The 24,466-nt window shown below is 34.3% G+C and overlaps 3 protein-coding genes across 3 annotated transcripts; 1 reads left to right on the top strand and 2 right to left on the bottom strand.

Annotated features, from left to right (window-relative positions):
- The first annotated feature begins 343 nt into the window (after window positions 1-343).
- On the top strand, window positions 344-3,133 carry LOC128155770 (uncharacterized). Its single transcript, XM_052817621.1, has 2 exons — window positions 344-975; window positions 1,829-3,133. Exons 1-2 carry the CDS (start codon window positions 458-460, stop codon window positions 2,247-2,249), a joined length of 939 nt encoding a protein of 312 aa, XP_052673581.1. The 5' UTR covers window positions 344-457; the 3' UTR covers window positions 2,250-3,133.
- A 4,469-nt stretch (window positions 3,134-7,602) lies between these two features.
- On the bottom strand, window positions 7,603-14,058 carry LOC128156495 (transforming growth factor-beta-induced protein ig-h3-like). Its single transcript, XM_052818666.1, has 12 exons — window positions 13,680-14,058; window positions 13,327-13,574; window positions 13,038-13,224; window positions 12,853-12,951; window positions 12,656-12,766; window positions 12,479-12,567; window positions 9,228-9,375; window positions 8,818-9,032; window positions 8,380-8,566; window positions 8,195-8,293; window positions 7,998-8,108; window positions 7,603-7,909 (listed from the first exon to the last, which is right to left on the bottom strand). The coding sequence occupies exons 1-12, from the start codon at window positions 13,939-13,941 to the stop codon at window positions 7,770-7,772; spliced, it is 1,896 nt and encodes a 631-aa protein (XP_052674626.1). The 5' UTR covers window positions 13,942-14,058; the 3' UTR covers window positions 7,603-7,769.
- A 2,719-nt stretch (window positions 14,059-16,777) lies between these two features.
- Window positions 16,778-23,096, bottom strand: LOC128156402 (transforming growth factor-beta-induced protein ig-h3-like). The gene is made up of 12 exons (XM_052818514.1): window positions 22,718-23,096; window positions 22,365-22,612; window positions 22,076-22,262; window positions 21,891-21,989; window positions 21,694-21,804; window positions 21,517-21,605; window positions 18,254-18,401; window positions 17,844-18,058; window positions 17,555-17,741; window positions 17,370-17,468; window positions 17,173-17,283; window positions 16,778-17,084 (listed from the first exon to the last, which is right to left on the bottom strand). The coding sequence occupies exons 1-12, from the start codon at window positions 22,977-22,979 to the stop codon at window positions 16,945-16,947; spliced, it is 1,896 nt and encodes a 631-aa protein (XP_052674474.1). The 5' UTR covers window positions 22,980-23,096; the 3' UTR covers window positions 16,778-16,944.
- Window positions 23,097-24,466: the final 1,370 nt, after the last annotated feature.

Here is a 24,466-nt window from a genome sequence, read left to right as displayed (position 1 = left end):
GTCCAATTGAATTTGTTGTCGTCCTGTATGTATTCCTTACAGGAGAAATCTCTCTTTTAACAAAAATTAATGACTTTTTCAAATCTTATTTATCATAGAAGTTTAAGTCACATGCCGACTTAGCATTCTATCATGTTTTTTGCAGCTAAATAAAATTCTGAAAAATACAGCTCACATTGCTTTAATCGTTCACGCTCGGATTAATATCATGTTACAAAAATATTTTTATTTACTAATAAAATATTTGGTGAGATCGCACACCGCGCCAACCAAATTAAATATCGCTATTTTATAGAGTATGATAATACACAGTTCGCGTCATGCAGAATGGAACCTTCCGCTGGCTATACGGTATCGGGAACTGATATTTAGCTCTTATTGGCAAGAACCGAACGTATTATTTCAGCGCGAGCACTGAATAGGCACGGATCGGAAAAAAATCAAATATAAAGGCAAAATGAACCAAAGTGAAATTGTAAAGACCAGTGGCTACGATTTACCCGTCTATGGCGTGGACAATGGTCAGTTTTTGATTATACACGTGCCTGCTCTTGTGTGCATTTTTCTGAGCTTGATATGCGCGACCTCCGTTTTGGTCCTATCTTTTAAGAAGCGGAGAAAACAAACTTTTTTCACATGGTCAAAAAGTGAGCGTTTTGTGGTATATATGGCCATCTGCGATGGTATGTTCAACATCGCACACAGTTTTGACCATCTCCATATCGTAATATCTCGAAATCACGTTCATCCGAAGGAACTTTGCGAGCTTTACGCTTTCATGTTGGTCGAGTTTATTACCGCTCAGAATCTTATGGTCAACGTTGTAGCGATTAATGCTTTTCTGTTGATTTACTTCAACAAGAACACCAGTTTTGGAAAATACGATTGGAAAATTCTGATCTGGATTTTTGGAGTTCCATTTATTGGGGTCACGTCTGCGGCCATTTCGGGTCAATTGGGCCCAGCGGGGGCATTGTAAGTTATTTTGCATTAAAAAATATCTCTCGTTTCGTTTTTTTTTTTTTATTTCAAATAAAGCATTTTTTTCTGTTAGTTAAATATTAATCTACTTAGTTCCAGAATTTCTTAAGTTAAATTTCTAAAGACATTTATATATCCTTTTTTTTTTTTTTTTAATTTTTGAGGAAAAATTCACATGCAGAAAGAAAAAATATTAAATAGACCCCTTTCCCCCTCGAAAAAGTCGAAAAATTGGTCTAGGTCTTTTTATACCCTTTGCCTTAAATGTCATTAAAATATACTAAGTGATAACGGTACATGTTTAAAAACATAATTATACATAAACTTAAATGTATATATTTGACATTTTAAAGTAATTTAACGAAGGTCACAATTGACGTATCCTTTGCCCTAAATGTCATTAAAATCTATACAAGCTGATAACCGCGCGCATTTAAAAACGTGATCATACATATACGTACATATATATACATGTATTTGACATTTCAAATTAAGGTGGTATTGGACACCTCTATATTGTGACGTATTTCCGATCGAAATAAACAATGAAATCAAGTATAATTTCATTTTTTTTTTCCTTTTACGAAATAGTTACCTAACAGCGCGTTGCACAATTGGTTAGAGCATTAACTACAAATCTTTACACCATGAGTTCGAATCCTGCTGGGGTTTTACAATTTTTACTTTTCCAAAATGTTTTAAAACTTATTTTTTAAGTCAAATATTGTGAAATTGGAAAACTCCTTTTTGATTATTGTGTTCTTTTATCCACAATAATATCAACAGGTATCCCATACCACCTTAATTTATAATAACGAAGTTCACAATGACATGTATTTATTTTCAGTTGCTACTTTGACGGTGTGAAGGGGGTGGTCGCCAACATCTGCTTCACTACGGTACCCCTCACCCTCATCCTGGTCATCAACACCGTCCTCTACCTCCTCACCTGGACACGCATCCGATCCGACTCGCGCAGAATCAAGAAGACGATAGGTCAAAAATCACTCACCATGCGAATGGCCCACAATGCAGCGCGCAACATGACGTTTTTTGTCGCAGCCTTCTTCGTGCAGTGGTGGGCTTTTGCGATATATGGCGTCTGGGCTCTGGTAGACGATGTCCCACAAATTCTGTTTCAGTTGGTCACAATCTTTAACAATCTTGGTGGCGTGGTCAATCTAGGCGTGTACATGTTCATCCGAAAGCACACTCACGTTTCGCCACAGAATCCCAGCAAAGACATCACCGGTGAAACCCCGGCTTAAAGTTAACGCACAGAATCCATCTGTTTTTGTTTCATGTTTACTTTTCAAAAATATTTTTTTTCATTTTTATCATATTACACTATTTTACCTGGGTATTCCAAAGTTTTGACAGAAATCAATAACTCTTTTTTCTAATAACTAAGGATAAGTTGTAATTTTACCCACTTATACCTATCGCCCTTACTATTTTGATGTTGACAATGAGATACAATTTTTTAAATTTTATTTTTCATTCTTATATCAAAGGAACGTTGTTTGTCTTTTGTTAAAATAACTTTTTTCAAAATTGTTGTTATCATGTATTATATGTATTGTTTTGTTTGCAAATATGATGAACAAAACAATAAAAAATAAAACAATGGCAATTAAGTCCTTATATCCTTACACGCCGATAGAAATAATTTATGTTCACCTAGTATCAATCATGACTATTGTAAACTAAGCATGTGAAATTAAGATGCATGGCATTGATTCTGCGCGCGATCAATTAAATAGATACGCTGCGCAGCAACTGTATCTTCGCAAGGCGCTTCAATTAATACAAATTGCAACAACCATCTAAATAACATGAAGGATACATTTGTAAATGCGATGCGTTTAAATACAGACCGCTTCCAAATCAAAGATTTTTTACGGAGGCAGCGTCTCTGAGTATAGCAGTGAAAATTAGTCTCATGTTACATTTGTAAAAAAAAAAAACCCCAGCATTTGAAAAGGGTTTTCTTTGTAGAATAGTTACAGAAAACACACTAAATCTAATTACTGTTTGCAGCATATGTTTGTGAGCACTGTAAAAATCACTTGCATTATGTTATAAAAATGTGTTTTATTCAACATCAAAAATAATAAAAGCGGTATAACGCATTTTCTACGTATATCCCTTACACCAGTGTTTGATTGGAAAGTACCTGTTACCAAAAATAGATACAGGTAACTGTGGTTATGTGATTTTCGAAATCTACGTACTAATCTTATAATGTTGTTTGTAATTTTAATGATGTCGTGTAAGATAATTAACAGTCTTTTGACGTGGTAATTGTATAATTTTCGATTCTTTGATTGCATTTAGCTACATCACTGAATTCAAAGATGAGGCGTCTTGCTTTGTTTTGAAATTAAACATTTGGCGACCTCATATTTACTGTATGCAGACGAGGCGTAGGCATGACAATTTTTATTTAGACTATTTAATCCTTCATAGAAAAAAAGAGCTCTCAATAAATATAAAATTGATAATTAGTCAAATTATCAACATTTGGTTTATGCATAACTTAGTTTATTGCTAGAAAACCGGTATTTAGAATTTTACGGTGCAATTTAACCACCACCGTAAGTTTAGCTGTAGGTTTGTAGCTCCTGGTCCGAAAACAAAAATCGGATGGACGTCCCCTCCATTTTTCTTTTCAGACCGGGAGATGCAGACCTGCAGTTACCGTAAGTTTATTAATGTTGGACGTGATAAACCAACGTTGTAAAATAGAGATCTATAATGGCTACTGTTAATGTAGACTAGATTTCCCATCGAACGCAAGAATGACTGAAAATGACAAGATGACCTAATGCCCGGAAACATTGACAATGGGTATTTTGAGATTTCTCGAGTTGTTAATGGGTTTGCACAGTGCTTCGTAGTTCATTATCAAGACATTTCACAATGTACTTGTGACAAGAAGTAGATTTATTTACGGAACGAGTAATTTTATTAATTAATTTAGTGACATTATTGATGTCTACCATTGAACGGCCTTAATGCAATATTGTAATTCGTCAATAAAATAAAGACTTTGGTAGTAGCCGTTCATTAGTGCTATTCTAAATTCATGCGCTGTACGCGATTTCAGTTCCAGGAGATCTTGCAAACAGACGACGGCATTATCCTCGTTCTGGAACAGTTGCATTTTTCCGCCGTTTTTTTAATAAAAAAAAAATCGTTCGACACTCACTGCGTTTATTCTTATTAAAACTATTCTTACAATATCCTTTGATATAAAATGGAATTGATGCTGGTAATATCCCGGTAAATATACATGTATACCGTACATTTTCATGAATGACATGAAAGATAGCGAATGGCTTATTACGATAATGATTAATTCCTTTTCCTTAATGCACATGACATTTTTCTGGTATGTAATTCAAGGCGAATGAGATTCATCTATAAAAGAATTTTCAAGAAAAACAGCAAGGTATAATTAATATTGATTTTTTGTACGATTAATTAGTACATGTAACTCTGCGATGAAAAAAAAACATGATTAAACCGAAGACATCGATAGCCAAACAATCACTTGTTTTAATCTGGTAAAAACTGTTCGAAACAAATTAATGTCTTTTGAGATATGTCTAAAAATGTCTGCTTGACAAGAAAATTAATTCGAAAACTGTGCTCGAGGAGCACAAAAACAATACGCTTGGCACATAGAGATCACTGTTTGATTTATTTGTTTTGTTTGATTGTTTTTATTCTCTTACTCTGGAAGTTTAATTTCACCACATGCTTTGAAAAACGTATTTTCTGTCTTTTTTTTTTTACACTGAACTATAGCTTGGAGTTAAAACAACTTGTTGTTTCTTTGATGTCTCTGATTAAGTTGTCCATAGGCTAGATTCGTGGGATTATCTAGCATTCGGGCCAAACAGCGTTCTAATAAACAGTATTTGGTTCGTTTCATGTTTTAAGAGATAGGGGACGAAAAAAAAAACCAATTTAGTTATCATCGTAAAATGCTTTGACGGGATTTAACATTTCACTTCAAATTGTTAATTCCTTTTACTAATAACTCACAATTCATTAGTTAGAATGCTGGGGTCGATTTTGTTCCAAAAGAGAAAAAAAGAATCATTATGGAGGAATCGATTTTGTTTCACAAGAGGGAAAGGAAAAATCAGCGTATTCTAAATTTAGCAGGAAAACAAAAATAACAACAATTTCCTTGGGATTTAATTTATATTTATAAGAACAAACGTAGGAAATATCTATTAACATAATGTAAATGAAAAAAAAAATACTTTTAATAACATAATTTTTAGTTTTCTTAGGATTTCAGTTATATAAAAGAGATTATTTTTTTTACTGGAATACCGGTAACATTTTTTAGCGTAAAAATACTAATTAAGTGAATAGTTGAACTACCCTAGAAGGATTACAGAAATGTTGCACGCATCATAACTTTTTGTTAAGTTGAAAATATATATCATCAAAATGACAAGGAGAGTACAGCAATAGCTGCAAAAAAGATTAACACTTTTTCTCCCGTTAAAAAGGGTTTCCTCCTTTATTTCAATACTTTATAATCCACTTCCCATAAGGATGCTTTAAACCAAGTTTAATAAAATTTGGCCAAGTAATTCAGATACGTAAAAAAAGGAAAAAAGTTTACAGACAGACGGACGGATGACGGACAACAGGTGATCTGAAAAGCTCAAACTTCGATTCAGGTGAGTTAATAAACATTTCCAATTTCCTATAGGAATATTGTTTTCCCTATGGGAAAAATTATTTTCCTGTAGGAATTTATTTTTGAAAGGTTAATATCTCTCCTGACAGGTGAGATACAATAATAATAATAAAGGTGGCTGTTAATTTTTTAAGCAAAGGTCTACCATATGGCATATATTGAATTTTTTTTACCAAAAAAACGTCGAAAATAAAAACAGTAATTTGCGCGGACCTCTATTACGTTGTTTTCGGAAACGATTTTAAAAGACGATGGTTACAGCATGTATATTACTATCAAACCTACTTACATGTACATGCCTATACAACTGTAATTTAATTAAATACTAGATGTTATTTTTCATTAGTTTTAAGATTTTTAGAATAAATACATAAACAGCAATAGTTATAAATTAATTGGTAGGACGTACACGTACTGTATAGTTCAATGCAGTCCTCGATATGAAGCTGTCTTAAAATTGGCATGGGATTCAAAAACTTTAAAATATTCTTCAAACTACAAAAAAAAAAAAAAATCAAGTAACATAAACTCAAACTATGGTTTGTCTAATGAATAGGTGTTTAATCTTCATGCATGGTATATTTCAAAATAAAATGCATGATTGAAAATCCACTGAAAATCATCGTCGGCATCTAGATATTAATGTCTTAACAGTCTTCTTTGACAATATTATTCAATATCTCCAAAAGGAAGATTCTTATTAATGAAAAAATATTAATAATCTAAAATAAGAGGTTCAGAAGTTCATAAGCTGATACTCTGTGGTTTTTCTAATAACAGATTCCCAACTAAATAACACTTTACTTCTAAAGAGTGAACGACCAGATAGAACAAATAGTGTAAAGATATTAATTTTTATTTCTTATAAGGATTTTATCTAATCTGTAACCGAGAGGATATTAAAATATTTTCACTTAATACATAGTAATTAAAATATATGATACATAACTCAATAATGTTTTATTTAGAATAAGGTGTTCGATCAATACTAATTACGCGAGCTGTGGGTATAAATACAAACCAAGAGGCCCATCCATATTTCAGGGAAAATGGTGAACAAATAATAATAAAATATATTATAATTCACTGAAAATTCGTGAATATGAGACGAAAAGGCCATAGTGATAAGAAAAGAAGAAAAGTTACAATGGTCTAAATAATATTTCACAAATCCATTATACGATGGAAATTGTCATTTCGTTCAAAACGTGGGAATGCTGGAAAAAGAAGAGACACTTTCAGTTAAAAGACATAGATACGGCTCCGTCACGTTTATAATGAATACACATATATCTGTGAAAATTAATATAATGGAAACAAAAAAGATACAGGTTTCTTTGTTGACATGCTCGCTCGTTAAATCCAAAGAAAATGATAGCATCTATTGTTATATGAACAAGGTGCGATAGATCAAAATACATGCCAATATCTTGTCCATAATCCAGAACCATATTGTGATAAGGGGTTTTTTGATAAACCGATGAAACTTAAACAAATACGGGAGAAAAAAAATTAACGTCTATTAACATTTCTTGCTAACGCAAACAAGTATTTTTTTCTGCAATGTCGCTATCTTCATACCCGAATGATCAAATCACCAAAGAATTTATTTTATTGATTTCAATGAGAGAGAGAAGAGAGAGAGAGAGAGAGAGAGAGAGAGAGAGAGAGAGAGAGAGAGAGAGAGAGGGGGGGATTCTGTAGACATTGAATATCAATTCTTTCAGTTTTTTAAGACAATATCATTTTTTTTCCTTTTAACCAAATTCTGTATCTGCATTCCATTACAACATATTAGAAGTTTAGGATTATGTTTTATTGTGCATTGAAACAGTTTGCTCAGCGTTTAACATACTTTTAAACAACGATACACGATCAAGAATAAAGGCTCCAAGTTTTCCGTTTTGACATTATTTATTGCAAAACTTTTGTGTTTTCACACAGTGGGTAAGAATAAGCATATAAAATAACAAAATGTACGATACTATTTGTAAATTGTGATGCTATGAACAAAGGCATGAGTTGAAAAATGTGAAAATGTCGTAATAGTTTGTTCAAATAATTACTTTCTTCCCAATATCGAAGAAAAGATATGGCGGGCTGGAATAAGAACGTGATCAATGATGTGTACAACACCGTTGGTGGCGCTGATGTCGGCTTTTGTCACGTGAGCACGGTGATTAATAACAACGCCATTAGTACCTGTAATGAAACAAGAAAAAGTTTAAATGACGAGAATCGATTAATCAACTGATTTAGGTTCCGACAATGAAATGGTCTTAATACTTACTGACTCCAAGTCTGATGACGTCATGGTGAGAATCTAGAGTTGCGAGGTGTTCTCGGTTGTACAATCCAGCTGAGTATTCAGTGTGAGGAACGACGTGGTACTCCAGAATTTCTACAAAATTGGCATTCATACTTTATTTGAAATCAAAAATCAAAACTTTTAAAAGTTTTTTGTTCTTGAAAATGGTATACTAGTACCTTTCAGAAGCTGTGGGTTGCTTTTCAGATTGTTTAATACATGACTGCCAAGTCTATTAAATGCAGCGTTGGTTGGTGCAAATACCGTTAGAGCATCTCCTAAACAAAAAAGGGGTTTCTCCATAAGGATACAGATGCAAAAGGAGGTTCGAAATGTACAAGAAGAACACAGGTGAATAGAGTACCCTGTAGTGCCCCGGCCAATCCTGCTGATTGGACCTGAGACAGAAGAGTGCTCAGGTCGCTGTTGCCGGCCACCAAATCCACAATGCTTCCTGAAGGAGGCATCATTACAGTGTCAATCACGTGCACCATACCATTTGAGGCGGTCAGGTCAAAGTGTGTGATTTTGGATCCTTCCACAGTCACCACCTACCAACAGAGTTCTTTTTTATGGGACTTCTATTATCATTCACTTTTTGAGACAAATTGCCTCTACAAATGTAGGAGACACCAAATAGGAACAATTTGAGGCGGTCAGGTCAAAGTGTGTGATTTTGGATCCTTCCACAGTCATCACCTACCAAGTTCTGAGTTCTTTTTTTATGGAACTTCTATTTTCATTCTCTTTTTGAGACAAATTGCCTCTACAAATGTAGGAGACACCAAATAGGAACACTTACGTGATTGTGATTATAGATGTTAAATCTGATTTTGGTTCCAGCCAAAGTCTCCAACTGAAGCTCATTGGATGCATCGGCCTTGTGAATGGAACCTTTGACCACGTGGTATTTCAGTATATTTGCCAAGGCGGCGGTATCTCTCTGTAGACCGTCAAGGACAGACTGGGGAAGTTTGGAGAATGCAGCATTTGTTGGAGCAAATATGGTGTACTCTCCTGTAATAGTAAAACAACTCATATTAGTATTCACTTGGTTCATCTCTTTGTTAAAAATGGAATAACATCATTTATATTGTTTTGTATTTGACAATAATTAGAAAATCAATCACCAGCTCAGTTGTCCTGCTCGTTGACAAAATAATTTAAACAACAATTTTTTGAAATACAAATTAACTATATCATTCAAAATACCTGATAAGAGAGCGTCAGCCAGACCGGCTTGCTTGACAAGAGATATTAAAGTCGTCTCCCCGTCGTTTTGTAAAACCTCTACCAGGTTTCCTCCAAACACACTCTGCACAAACACGGTCAAAGCTACTAAAGCGATCATCATGGGTGGCTTAAAGTTGTGGTGTGTAAGAGAAAAAATGTGAAGACAAAAGCAATTCCGATACATATTTATAGCATTTCAATTTATGTAATCCTTTTTAACATCCGTCATGAAAATGTGTCCATGTTCATTCTCATTCTTTTAAGAATACGAAATATATCAGTGGGTTCCCGACAGGGCATCATATAGAATATAATCTTTGAATAGGTTAAGATTTTATCCAATTCCCAAATTCAGCAGTTTAACTAGGAAAAATAATGTTCAAAGAATTGGTCATTCAATAAATGATGTAGATGATTAACTTATTTGAAATGGATTGTTTTGAAATTTCAACGCTGACCAAGACCTTCCGTGCACCTCTTGAAGTGGAATGGTGTTTCGTAAGGTGAAGACAGTTATCTCTAGAGAAAATGACCACACGTGCATTTACATGACATTCATGATATCAGTCTTGCTGTGTATTCATTGGATAATTGTTTACAACACAAACTAGATTTCAACGTTTTGTTACTCTGAGTAAATAAAGATAGCCATACAATTACGAAACAAAAACAAACACCCATAGAAATTTATCCTGTATTTGTTGATATGAAAAGAACGAGCATATTGAATTTTGCCGTCAGATGCGCAGCGAATATATATATATATATAATTGGCGAGAATCAAAAAGAAAGGACATTTTCAGACCAAGCAACTGTTTAAACAAAAACTGTACGATAGAAAGGGGTTTATTTATACCTTCAGTTTATCGATATTGTTTTTACCCCTAATTCTTTAACTAGAACGAAAACAAAGGGACTAAACTTATTTCGCACCAACTAATAACACTGGTTTGAAAACATTCACAGAATGGCTGTAAGAGCATCCATAAAAGTTTGACTTTTGCGTAGCTAAATCTCAAATTTTGTTCACAAAAATCAAGAATGGACAGATTATGTGAACGCCGACTTCCTAAATTGAAAATAGACGATAAGAAACAAAGAAAACTTGACATGTTTCGTTTATTTTAGGTGTTTAAATATAGAGTCAACGAGACGCGTCAAAAATAAGGTTGCGATAAGTTTGAGATTGCTCCGGATCATTGAACGTAGGCAAGTTTATCAGCTTTTCATTGATGATCTAATGATGTCATGGACAAGAAAGAATTGATACAATTCATCCTTGCTTACTTTCTGTTTCAAGGGCTCAATGATTTCCGAGCATCCATTTATATCATTTTATGATGGAGGGACATGAGTTGATGTTATTTATTTTCTCTGCACGAATATTAAATTTCTTCCAACCTCTCTCTTTAGTTGAAAATATCAAATTGAAATATGAAAAACGCTATCTATTCTAATCATGCTATACGTTTATCCCATTTTCCCATTCAAAAAGTATGGAAAAATACACGCTTCAACTTTCTAGATTTAAAGCAACAATAAAAAAATAAATATTTTTATTTAGATATATGTTGGCTTAAACTTATCGTATCATCAGCCATAGTTACTCCAAAACAAAAATGAACATTTCACACTAGGTCTTTAACACAATTTTTATAGCTCATCGTCGTTATAACAAAGTTCGAAACCCTTGCATGAAGAACATCATTATCATTGCAGCGAACTTTTGTGTTCATGTTATATGATGTCCGTATTTGAGTAAAAAGATCAGTGTTTTTTTCATGATATCGATCAAAATCTCTTTGCAAATCAAGGTTTTGATATGACTTGAATGATAAGAATTAGGCAATAATATTAATCATACGTTGATATGTAAGATTTCCTGGCAATACTTTAATGTAGGATAAAAACAAGAATGTCCATAATTGAGTCCACTGAGCATCATTACGTCAACGTCGTCAGAAACAAACTCAGGTACTATATCCTTTGCCTTAACAGAGGGCATTTTTATGGAGAATTTTATAATCAACCGTTTGTCGTGTTGTTTAAAAACTCGGATGGGTCTGATTTCCAAATAGCATATTTTGCGGGGACAAACATGTCTTTGCTTCTGTTTGTTCAAACTGTCAATTTCAGTTCAAAATTTAAACAGTGAACAATTTTATCATTATTGTCGTGTTCATTGACAATCACATATAATTCCAGATCGTTTTCTGAGAGATGATCGAGCATACATAGTGTATGAAAAATTGACAATAACAAACCGTGAACCATCTCAAATATTCATAAAACGACCTACAAATTCAAAGCAGAGCAACACGGACCTCCATATAGATAGAGGTAGGATCAGGTGCCTAGGAGGAGTGGTTATCCTCTGCTGACCGGTCACACCCGCCGTGTGCTCTTTGTCGTAATTGGGAGAAAAGCCCGGAAAGATCCGTAAGACAATAAGAATTCATAAACGGATTTGCTAACAGTGGGGCACAATTGGTACCCGTGGGAATTCCAACATATTTTCGAAAGACTTGATTTCCAAAAACTACATAGATGTTGTCTATCACAAAACTCAAGCATCTTCTTAATGTCAACTTCAGAGTACTTGTGTGTGCAATCAGAACGGTTTTTAACAAAAAATGTTTAGATTTCCAATGACAACTTAAGCATTTTTACGTATAAAACGAAGTATAACATTAGGTATAAAAATAAATTCCGTAATTGGTACCTCCATTCTGCTACCACAAAGTGATAATTATAAATACTTTCAACAAAATAAATGATACCTATTTATCGATTTAAATGAATCTTCCTTGTTCGAAAACTTATAAACCAAGATATTTTTAAAAAATAAAAATTGGCAAACATAAACGTTTTTCAATGAACGAAATTCAGCATCTCCATTCTTTAACAACATAATAGAAGTTTGGGGTTGATTTTATTGTCCAATGAAACAGTTTGCTCAGCGTTAAACATACTTTTAAACAACGATACGTAATTAAGAATAAAGGCTCCAAGTTTTCCGTTTTGACATTATTTATTGCAAAACATTTGTGTTTTCACTCAGTGGGTAACAATAAGCATATTAAATAACAAAATGTACGATAGCATTTGCAAAGTGTGATGCTATGAACAAAGGCATGAGGTGAAAAATGTGAAAATGTCGTAATGGTTTGTTCAAATAATTACTTTCTTCCCAATATCGAAGAAAAGATATGGCGGGCTGGAATAAGAACGTGATCAATGATGTGTACAACACCGTTGGTGGCGCTAATGTCGGCTTTTGTCACGTGAGCACGGTGATTAATAACAACACCATTAGTACCTGTAATGAAACAAGAAAAAGTTTAAATGACGAGAATCGATTGATCAACTGATTTAGGTTCCGACAATGAAATGGTCTTAATACTTACTGACTCCAAGTCTGATGACGTCATGGTGAGAATCTAGAGTTGCGAGGTGTTCTCGGTTGTACAATCCAGCTGAGTATTCAGTGTGAGGAACGACGTGGTACTCCAGAATTTCTACAAAATTGGCATTCATACTTTATTTGAAATCAAAAATCAAAACTTTTTAAAGTTTTTTGATCTTGAAAATGGTATACTAGTACCTTTCAGAAGCTGTGGGTTGCTTTTCAGATTGTTTAATACATGACTGCCAAGTCTATTAAATGCAGCGTTGGTTGGTGCAAATACCGTTAGAGCATCTCCTAAACAAAAAAGGGGTTTCTCCATAAGGATACAGATGCAAAAGGAGGTTCGAAATGTACAAGAAGAACACAGGTGAATAGAGTACCCTGTAGTGCCCCGGCCAATCCTGCTGATTGGACCTGAGACAGAAGGGTGCTCAGGTCGCTGTTGCCGGCCACCAAATCCACAATGCTTCCTGAAGGAGGCATCATTACAGTGTCAATCACGTGCACCATACCATTTGAGGCGGTCAGGTCAAAGTGTGTGATTTTGGATCCTTCCACAGTCACCACCTACCAACAAAGAGTTCTTTTTTTATGGGACTTCTATTTTCATTCACTTTTTGAGACAAATTGCCTCTACAAATGTAGGAGACACCAAATAGGAACACTTACGTGATTGTGATTATAGATGTTAAATCTGATTTTGGTTCCAGCCAAAGTCTCCAACTGAAGCTCATTGGATGCATCGGCCTTGTGAATGGAACCTTTGACCACGTGGTATTTCAGTATATTTGCCAAGGCGGCGGTATCTCTCTGTAGACCGTCAAGGACAGACTGGGGAAGTTTGGAGAATGCAGCATTTGTTGGAGCAAATATGGTGTACTCTCCTGTAATAGTAAAACAACTCGTATTAGTATTCACTTGGTTCATCTCTTTGTTAAAAATGGAATAACATCATTTATATTGTTTTGTATTTGACAATAATTAGAAAATCAATCACCAGCTCAGTTGTCCTGCTCGTTGACAAAATAATTTAAACAACAATTTTTTGAAATACAAATTAACTATATCATGCAAAATACCTGATAAGAGAGCGTCAGCCAGACCGGCTTGCTTGACAAGAGATATTAAAGTCGTCTCCCCGTCGTTTTGTAAAACCTCTACCAGGTTTCCTCCAAACACACTCTGCACAAACACGGTCAAAGCTACTAAAGCGATCATCATGGGTGGCTTAAAGTTGTGGTGTGTAAGAGAAAAAATGTGAAGACAAAAGCAATTCCGATACATATTTATAGCATTTCAATTTATGTAATCCTTTTTAACATCCGTCATGAAAATGTGTCCATGTTCATTCTCATTCTTTTAAGAATACGAAATATATCAGTGGGTTCCCGACAGGGCATCATATAGAATATAATCTTTGAATAGGTTAAGATTTTATCCAATTCCCAAATTCAGCAGTTTAACTAGGAAAAATAATGTTCAAAGAAATGGTCATTCAATAAATGATGTAGATGATTAACTTATTTGAAATGGATTGTTTTGAAATTTCAACGCTGACCAAGACCTTCCGTGCACCTCTTGAAGTGGAATGGTGTTTCGTAAGGTGAAGACAGTTATCTCTAGAGAAAATGACCACACGTGCATTTACATGACATTCATGATATCAGTCTTGCTGTGTATTCATTGGATAATTGTTTACAACACAAACTAGATTTCAACGTTTTATTACTCTGAGTAAATAAAGATAGCCATACAATTACGAAACAAAAACAAACACCCATAGAAATTTATCCTGTATTTGTTGATATGAAAAGAACGAGCATATTGAATTTTGCCGTCAGATGCGCAGCGAATATATATATATATATATATATATAATTGGCGAGAATCAAAAAGAAAGGACATTTTCAGACCAAGCAACTGTTTAAACAAAAACTGTACGATAGAAAGGGGTTTATTTATACCTTCAGTTTATCGATATTGTTTTTACCCCTAATTCTTTAACTAGAACGAAAACAAAGGGACTAAACTTATTTCGCACCAACTAATAACACTGGTTTGAAAACATTCACAGAATGGCTGTAAGAGCATCCATAAAAGTTTGACTTTTGCGTAGCTAAATCTCAAATTTTGTTCACAAAAATCAAGAATGGACAGATTATGTGAACGCCGACTTCCTAAATTGAAAATAGACGATAAGAAACAAAGAAAACTTGACATGTTTCGTTTATTTTAGGTGTTTAAATATAGAGTCAACGAGACGCGTCAAAATAAGGTTGCGATAAGTTTGAAATTGCTCCGGATCATTGAACGTAGGCAAGTTTATCAGCTTTTCATAGATGATCTAATGATGTCATGGACAAGAAAGAATTGATACAATTCATCCTTGCTTACTTTCTGTTTCAAGGGCTCAATGATTTCCGAGCATCCATTTATATCATTTTATGATGGAGGGACATGAGTTGATGTTATTTATTTTCTCTGCACGAATATTAAATTTCTTCCAACCTCTCTCTTTAGTTGAAAATATCAAATTGAAATATGAAAAACGCTATCTATTCTAATCATGCTATACGTTTATCCCATTTTCCCATTCAAAAAGTATGGAAAAATACACGCTTCAACTTTCTAGATTTAAAGCAACAATAAAAAAATAAATATTTTTATTTAGATATATGTTGGCTTAAACTTATCGTATCATCAGCCATAGTTACTCCAAAACAAAAATGAACATTTCACACTAGGTCTTTAACACAATTTTTATAGCTCATCGTCGTTATAACAAAGTTCGAAACCCTTGCATGAAGAACATCATTATCATTGCAGCGAACTTTTGTGTTCATGTTATATGATGTCCGTATTTGAGTAAAAAGATCAGTGTTTTTTTCATGATATCGATCAAAATCTCTTTGCAAATCAAGGTTTTGATATGACTTGAATGATAAGAATTAGGCAATAATATTAATCATACGTTGATATGTAAGATTTCCTGGCAATACTTTAATGTAGGATAAAAACAAGAATGTCCATAATTGAGTCCACTGAGCACCATTACGTCAACGTCGTCAGAAACAAACTCAGGTACTATATCCTTTGCCTTAACAGAGGGCATTTTTATGGAGAATTTTATAATCAACCGTTTGTCGTGTTGTTCAAAAACTCGGATGGGTCTGATTTTCAAATAGCATATTTTGCGGGGACAAACATGTCTTTGCTTCTGTTTGTTCAAACTTTCAATTTCAGTTCAAAATTTAAAGAGTGAACAATTTTATCATTATTGTCGTGTTCATTGACAATCACATATAATTCCAGATCGTTTTCTGAGAGATGATCGAGCATACATAGTGTATGAAAAATTGACAATAACAAACCGTGAACCATCTCAAATATTCATAAAACGACCTACAAATTCAAAGCAGAGCAACACGGACCTCCATATAGATAGAGGTAGGATCAGGTGCCTAGGAGGAGTGGTTATCCTCTGCTGACCGGTCACACCCGCCGTGTGCTCTTTGTCGTAATTGGGAGAAAAGCCCGGAAAAATCCGTAAGACAATAAGAATTCATAAATAGATTTGCTAACAGTGGGGCACAATTGGTACCCGTGGGAATTCCAACAGGTTTTTCGAAAGACTTGATTTCCAAAAACTACATAGATGTTGTCTATCACAAAACTCAAGCATCTTCTTAATGTCAACTTCAGAGTACTTGTGTGTGCAATCAGAACGGTTTTTAACAAAAAATGTTTAGATTTCCAATGACAACTTAAGCATTTTTACGTATAAAACGAAGTATAACATTAGGTATAAAAATAAATTCCGTAATTGGTACCTCCATTCTGCTACCACAAAGTGATAATTATAAATACTTTCAACAAAATAAATAATACCTATTTATCGATTTAAATGAATCTTCCTTGTTCGAAAACTTATAAACCAAGATATTTTTAAAAAATAAAAATTGGCAAACATAAACGTTTTTCAATGAACGAAATTCAGCATCTCCATTCTTTAACAACATAATAGAAGTTTGGGGTTGATTTTATTGTCCAATGAAACAGTTTGCTCAGCGTTAAACATACTTTTAAACAACGATACGTAATTAAGAATAAAGGCTCCAAGTTTTCCGTTTTGACATTATTTATTGCAAAACATTTGTGTTTTCACTCAGTGGGTAACAATAAGCATATTAAATAACAAAATGTACGATAGCATTTGCAAAGTGTGATGCTATGAACAAAGGCATGAGGTGAAAAATGTGAAAATGTCGTAATGGTTTGTTCAAATAATTACTTTCTTCCCAATATCGAAGAAAAGATATGGCGGGCTGGAATAAGAACGTGATCAATGATGTGTACAACACCGTTGGTGGCGCTAATGTCGGCTTTTGTCACGTGAGCACGGTGATTAATAACAACACCATTAGTACCTGTAATGAAACAAGAAAAAGTTTAAATGACGAGAATCGATTGATCAACTGATTTAGGTTCCGACAATGAAATGGTCTTAATACTTACTGACTCCAAGTCTGATGACGTCATGGTGAGAATCTAGAGTTGCGAGGTGTTCTCGGTTGTACAATCCAGCTGAGTATTCAGTGTGAGGAACGACGTGGTACTCCAGAATTTCTACAAAATTGGCATTCATACTTTATTTGAAATCAAAAATCAAAACTTTTTAAAGTTTTTTGATCTTGAAAATGGTATACTAGTACCTTTCAGAAGCTGTGGGTTGCTTTTCAGATTGTTTAATACATGACTGCCAAGTCTATTAAATGCAGCGTTGGTTGGTGCAAATACCGTTAGAGCATCTCCTAAACAAAAAAGGGGTTTCTCCATAAGGATACAGATGCAAAAGGAGGTTCGAAATGTACAAGAAGAACACAGGTGAATAGAGTACCCTGTAGTGCCCCGGCCAATCCTGCTGATTGGACCTGAGACAGAAGGGTGCTCAGGTCGCTGTTGCCGGCCACCAAATCCACAATGCTTCCTGAAGGAGGCATCATTACAGTGTCAATCACGTGCACCATACCATTTGAGGCGGTCAGGTCAAAGTGTGTGATTTTGGATCCTTCCACAGTCACCACCTACCAACAAAGAGTTCTTTTTTTATGGGACTTCTATTTTCATTCACTTTTTGAGACAAATTGCCTCTACAAATGTAGGAGACACCAAATAGGAACACTTACGTGATTGTGATTATAGATGTTAAATCTGATTTTGGTTCCAGCCAAAGTCTCCAACTGAAGCTCATTGGATGCATCGGCCTTGTGAATGGAACCTTTGACCACGTGGTATTTCAGTATATTTGCCAAGGCGGCGGTATCTCTCTGTAGACCGTCAAGGACAGACTGGGGAAGTTTGGAGAATGCAGCATTTGTTGGAGCAAATATGGTGTACTCTCCTGTAATAGTAAAACAACTCGTATTAGTATTCACTTGGTTCATCTCTTTGTTAAAAATGGAATAACATCATTTATATTGTTTTGTATTTGACAATAATTAGAAAATCAATCACCAGCTCAGTTGTCCTGCTCGTTGACAAAATAATTTAAACAACAATTTTTTGAAATACAAATTAACTATATCATGCAAAATACCTGATAAGAGAGCGTCAGCCAGACCGGCTTGCTTGACAAGAGATATTAAAGTCGTCTCCCCGTCGTTTTGTAAAACCTCTACCAGGTTTCCTCCAAACACACTCTGCACAAACACGGTCAAAGCTACTAAAGCGATCATCATGGGTGGCTTAAAGTTGTGGTGTGTAAGAGAAAAAATGTGAAGACAAAAGCAATTCCGATACATATTTATAGCATTTCAATTTATGTAATCCTTTTTAACATCCGTCATGAAAATGTGTCCATGTTCATTCTCATTCTTTTAAGAATACGAAATATATCAGTGGGTTCCCGACAGGGCATCATATAGAATATAATCTTTGAATAGGTTAAGATTTTATCCAATTCCCAAATTCAGCAGTTTAACTAGGAAAAATAATGTTCAAAGAAATGGTCATTCAATAAATGATGTAGATGATTAACTTATTTGAAATGGATTGTTTTGAAATTTCAACGCTGACCAAGACCTTCCGTGCACCTCTTGAAGTGGAATGGTGTTTCGTAAGGTGAAGACAGTTATCTCTAGAGAAAATGACCACACGTGCATTTACATGACATTCATGATATCAGTCTTGCTGTGTATTCATTGGATAATTGTTTACAACACAAACTAGATTTCAACGTTTTATTACTCTGAGTAAATAAAGATAGCCATACAATTACGAAACAAAAACAAACACCCATAGAAATTTATCCTGTATTTGTTGATATGAAAAGAACGAGCATATTGAATTTTGCCGTCAGATGCGCAGCGAATATATATATATATATATATATATATATAATTGGCGAGAATCAAAAAGAAAGGACATTTTCAGACCAAGCAACTGTTTAAACAAAAACTGTACGATAGAAAGGGGTTTATTTATACCTTCAGTTTATCGATATTGTTTTTACCCCTAATTCTTTAACTAGAACGAAAACAAAGGGACTAAACTTATTTCGCACCAACTAATAACACTGGTTTGAAAACATTCACAGAATGGCTGTAAGAGCATCCATAAAAGTTTGACTTTTGCGTAGCTAAATCTCAAATTTTGTTCACAAAAATCAAGAATGGACAGATTATGTGAACGCCGACTTCCTAAATTGAAAATAGACGATAAGAAACAAAGAAAACTTGACATGTTTCGTTTATTTTAGGTGTTTAAATATAGAGTCAACGAGACGCGTCAAAATAAGGTTGCGATAAGTTTGAAATTGCTCCGGATCATTGAACGTAGGCAAGTTTATCAGCTTTTCATAGATGATCTAATGATGTCATGGACAAGAAAGAATTGATACAATTCATCCTTGCTTACTTTCTGTTTCAAGGGCTCAATGATTTCCGAGCATCCATTTATATCATTTTATGATGGAGGGACATGAGTTGATGTTATTTATTTTCTCTGCACGAATATTAAATTTCTTCCAACCTCTCTCTTTAGTTGAAAATATCAAATTGAAATATGAAAAACGCTATCTATTCTAATCATGCTATACGTTTATCCCATTTTCCCATTCAAAAAGTATGGAAAAATACACGCTTCAACTTTCTAGATTTAAAGCAACAATAAAAAAATAAATATTTTTATTTAGATATATGTTGGCTTAAACTTATCGTATCATCAGCCATAGTTACTCCAAAACAAAAATGAACATTTCACACTAGGTCTTTAACACAATTTTTATAGCTCATCGTCGTTATAACAAAGTTCGAAACCCTTGCATGAAGAACATCATTATCATTGCAGCGAACTTTTGTGTTCATGTTATATGATGTCCGTATTTGAGTAAAAAGATCAGTGTTTTTTTCATGATATCGATCAAAATCTCTTTGCAAATCAAGGTTTTGATATGACTTGAATGATAAGAATTAGGCAATAATATTAATCATACGTTGATATGTAAGATTTCCTGGCAATACTTTAATGTAGGATAAAAACAAGAATGTCCATAATTGAGTCCACTGAGCACCATTACGTCAACGTCGTCAGAAACAAACTCAGGTACTATATCCTTTGCCTTAACAGAGGGCATTTTTATGGAGAATTTTATAATCAACCGTTTGTCGTGTTGTTCAAAAACTCGGATGGGTCTGATTTTCAAATAGCATATTTTGCGGGGACAAACATGTCTTTGCTTCTGTTTGTTCAAACTTTCAATTTCAGTTCAAAATTTAAAGAGTGAACAATTTTATCATTATTGTCGTGTTCATTGACAATCACATATAATTCCAGATCGTTTTCTGAGAGATGATCGAGCATACATAGTGTATGAAAAATTGACAATAACAAACCGTGAACCATCTCAAATATTCATAAAACGACCTACAAATTCAAAGCAGAGCAACACGGACCTCCATATAGATAGAGGTAGGATCAGGTGCCTAGGGGGAGTGGTTATCCTCTGCTGACCGGTCACACCCGCCGTGTGCTCTTTGTCGTAATTGGGAGAAAAGCCCGGAAAAATCCGTAAGACAATAAGAATTCATAAATAGATTTGCTAACAGTGGGGCACAATTGGTACCCGTGGGAATTCCAACAGGTTTTTCGAAAGACTTGATTTCCAAAAACTACATAGATGTTGTCTATCACAAAACTCAAGCATCTTCTTAATGTCAACTTCAGAGTACTTGTGTGTGCAATCAGAACGGTTTTTAACAAAAAATGTTTAGATTTCCAATGACAACTTAAGCATTTTTACGTATAAAACGAAGTATAACATTAGGTATAAAAATAAATTCCGTAATTGGTACCTCCATTCTGCTACCACAAAGTGATAATTATAAATACTTTCAACAAAATAAATAATACCTATTTATCGATTTAAATGAATCTTCCTTGTTCGAAAACTTATAAACCAAGATATTTTTAAAAAATAAAAATTGGCAAACATAAACGTTTTTCAATGAACGAAATTCAGCATCTCCATTCTTTAACAACATAATAGAAGTTTGGGGTTGATTTTATTGTCCAATGAAACAGTTTGCTCAGCGTTAAACATACTTTTAAACAACGATACGTAATTAAGAATAAAGGCTCCAAGTTTTCCGTTTTGACATTATTTATTGCAAAACATTTGTGTTTTCACTCAGTGGGTAACAATAAGCATATTAAATAACAAAATGTACGATAGCATTTGCAAAGTGTGATGCTATGAACAAAGGCATGAGGTGAAAAATGTGAAAATGTCGTAATGGTTTGTTCAAATAATTACTTTCTTCCCAATATCGAAGAAAAGATATGGCGGGCTGGAATAAGAACGTGATCAATGATGTGTACAACACCGTTGGTGGCGCTAATGTCGGCTTTTGTCACGTGAGCACGGTGATTAATAACAACACCATTAGTACCTGTAATGAAACAAGAAAAAGTTTAAATGACGAGAATCGATTGATCAACTGATTTAGGTTCCGACAATGAAATGGTCTTAATACTTACTGACTCCAAGTCTGATGACGTCATGGTGAGAATCTAGAGTTGCGAGGTGTTCTCGGTTGTACAATCCAGCTGAGTATTCAGTGTGAGGAACGACGTGGTACTCCAGAATTTCTACAAAATTGGCATTCATACTTTATTTGAAATCAAAAATCAAAACTTTTTAAAGTTTTTTGATCTTGAAAATGGTATACTAGTACCTTTCAGAAGCTGTGGGTTGCTTTTCAGATTGTTTAATACATGACTGCCAAGTCTATTAAATGCAGCGTTGGTTGGTGCAAATACCGTTAGAGCATCTCCTAAACAAAAAAGGGGTTTCTCCATAAGGATACAGATGCAAAAGGAGGTTCGAAATGTACAAGAAGAACACAGGTGAATAGAGTACCCTGTAGTGCCCCGGCCAATCCTGCTGATTGGACCTGAGACAGAAGGGTGCTCAGGTCGCTGTTGCCGGCCACCAAATCCACAATGCTTCCTGAAGGAGGCATCATTACAGTGTCAATCACGTGCACCATACCATTTGAGGCGGTCAGGTCAAAGTGTGTGATTTTGGATCCTTCCACAGTCACCACCTACCAACAAAGAGTTCTTTTTTTATGGGACTTCTATTTTCATTCACTTTTTGAGACAAATTGCCTCTACAAATGTAGGAGACACCAAATAGGAACACTTACGTGATTGTGATTATAGATGTTAAATCTGATTTTGGTTCCAGCCAAAGTCTCCAACTGAAGCTCATTGGATGCATCGGCCTTGTGAATGGAACCTTTGACCACGTGGTATTTCAGTATATTTGCCAAGGCGGCGGTATCTCTCTGTAGACCGTCAAGGACAGACTGGGGAAGTTTGGAGAATGCAGCATTTGTTGGAGCAAATATGGTGTACTTTCCTGTAATAGTAAAACAACTCGTATTAGTATTCACTTGGTTCATCTCTTTGTTAAAAATGGAATAACATCATTTATATTGTTTTGTATTTGACAATAATTAGAAAATCAATCACCAGCTCAGTTGTCCTGCTCGTTGACAAAATAATTTAAACAACAATTTTTTGAAATACAAATTAACTATATCATGCAAAATACCTGATAAGAGAGCGTCAGCCAGACCGGCTTGCTTGACAAGAGATATTAAAGTCGTCTCCCCGTCGTTTTGTAAAACCTCTACCAGGTTTCCTCCAAACACACTCTGCACAAACACGGTCAAAGCTACTAAAGCGATCATCATGGGTGGCTTAAAGTTGTGGTGTGTAAGAGAAAAAATGTGAAGACAAAAGCAATTCCGATACATATTTATAGCATTTCAATTTATGTAATCCTTTTTAACATCCGTCATGAAAATGTGTCCATGTTCATTCTCATTCTTTTAAGAATACGAAATATATCAGTGGGTTCCCGACAGGGCATCATATAGAATATAATCTTTGAATAGGTTAAGATTTTATCCAATTCCCAAATTCAGCAGTTTAACTAGGAAAAATAATGTTCAAAGAAATGGTCATTCAATAAATGATGTAGATGATTAACTTATTTGAAATGGATTGTTTTGAAATTTCAACGCTGACCAAGACCTTCCGTGCACCTCTTGAAGTGGAATGGTGTTTCGTAAGGTGAAGACAGTTATCTCTAGAGAAAATGACCACACGTGCATTTACATGACATTCATGATATCAGTCTTGCTGTGTATTCATTGGATAATTGTTTACAACACAAACTAGATTTCAACGTTTTATTACTCTGAGTAAATAAAGATAGCCATACAATTACGAAACAAAAACAAACACCCATAGAAATTTATCCTGTATTTGTTGATATGAAAAGAACGAGCATATTGAATTTTGCCGTCAGATGCGCAGCGAATATATATATATATATATATATAATTGGCGAGAATCAAAAAGAAAGGACATTTTCAGACCAAGCAACTGTTTAAACAAAAACTGTACGATAGAAAGGGGTTTATTTATACCTTCAGTTTATCGATATTGTTTTTACCCCTAATTCTTTAACTAGAACGAAAACAAAGGGACTAAACTTATTTCGCACCAACTAATAACACTGGTTTGAAAACATTCACAGAATGGCTGTAAGAGCATCCATAAAAGTTTGACTTTTGCGTAGCTAAATCTCAAATTTTGTTCACAAAAATCAAGAATGGACAGATTATGTGAACGCCGACTTCCTAAATTGAAAATAGACGATAAGAAACAAAGAAAACTTGACATGTTTCGTTTATTTTAGGTGTTTAAATATAGAGTCAACGAGACGCGTCAAAATAAGGTTGCGATAAGTTTGAAATTGCTCCGGATCATTGAACGTAGGCAAGTTTATCAGCTTTTCATAGATGATCTAATGATGTCATGGACAAGAAAGAATTGATACAATTCATCCTTGCTTACTTTCTGTTTCAAGGGCTCAATGATTTCCGAGCATCCATTTATATCATTTTATGATGGAGGGACATGAGTTGATGTTATTTATTTTCTCTGCACGAATATTAAATTTCTTCCAACCTCTCTCTTTAGTTGAAAATATCAAATTGAAATATGAAAAACGCTATCTATTCTAATCATGCTATACGTTTATCCCATTTTCCCATTCAAAAAGTATGGAAAAATACACGCTTCAACTTTCTAGATTTAAAGCAACAATAAAAAAATAAATATTTTTATTTAGATATATGTTGGCTTAAACTTATCGTATCATCAGCCATAGTTACTCCAAAACAAAAATGAACATTTCACACTAGGTCTTTAACACAATTTTTATAGCTCATCG

The sequence above is a fragment of the Crassostrea angulata genome, chromosome 7 (genome assembly GCF_025612915.1).
Source record: "Crassostrea angulata isolate pt1a10 chromosome 7, ASM2561291v2, whole genome shotgun sequence".
Taxonomy (NCBI): Eukaryota; Metazoa; Mollusca; class Bivalvia; order Ostreida; family Ostreidae; genus Magallana; species Magallana angulata.
Note: the sequence above shows the minus strand (reverse complement) of the source record. Positions and strands in the feature narration are given on the sequence as shown.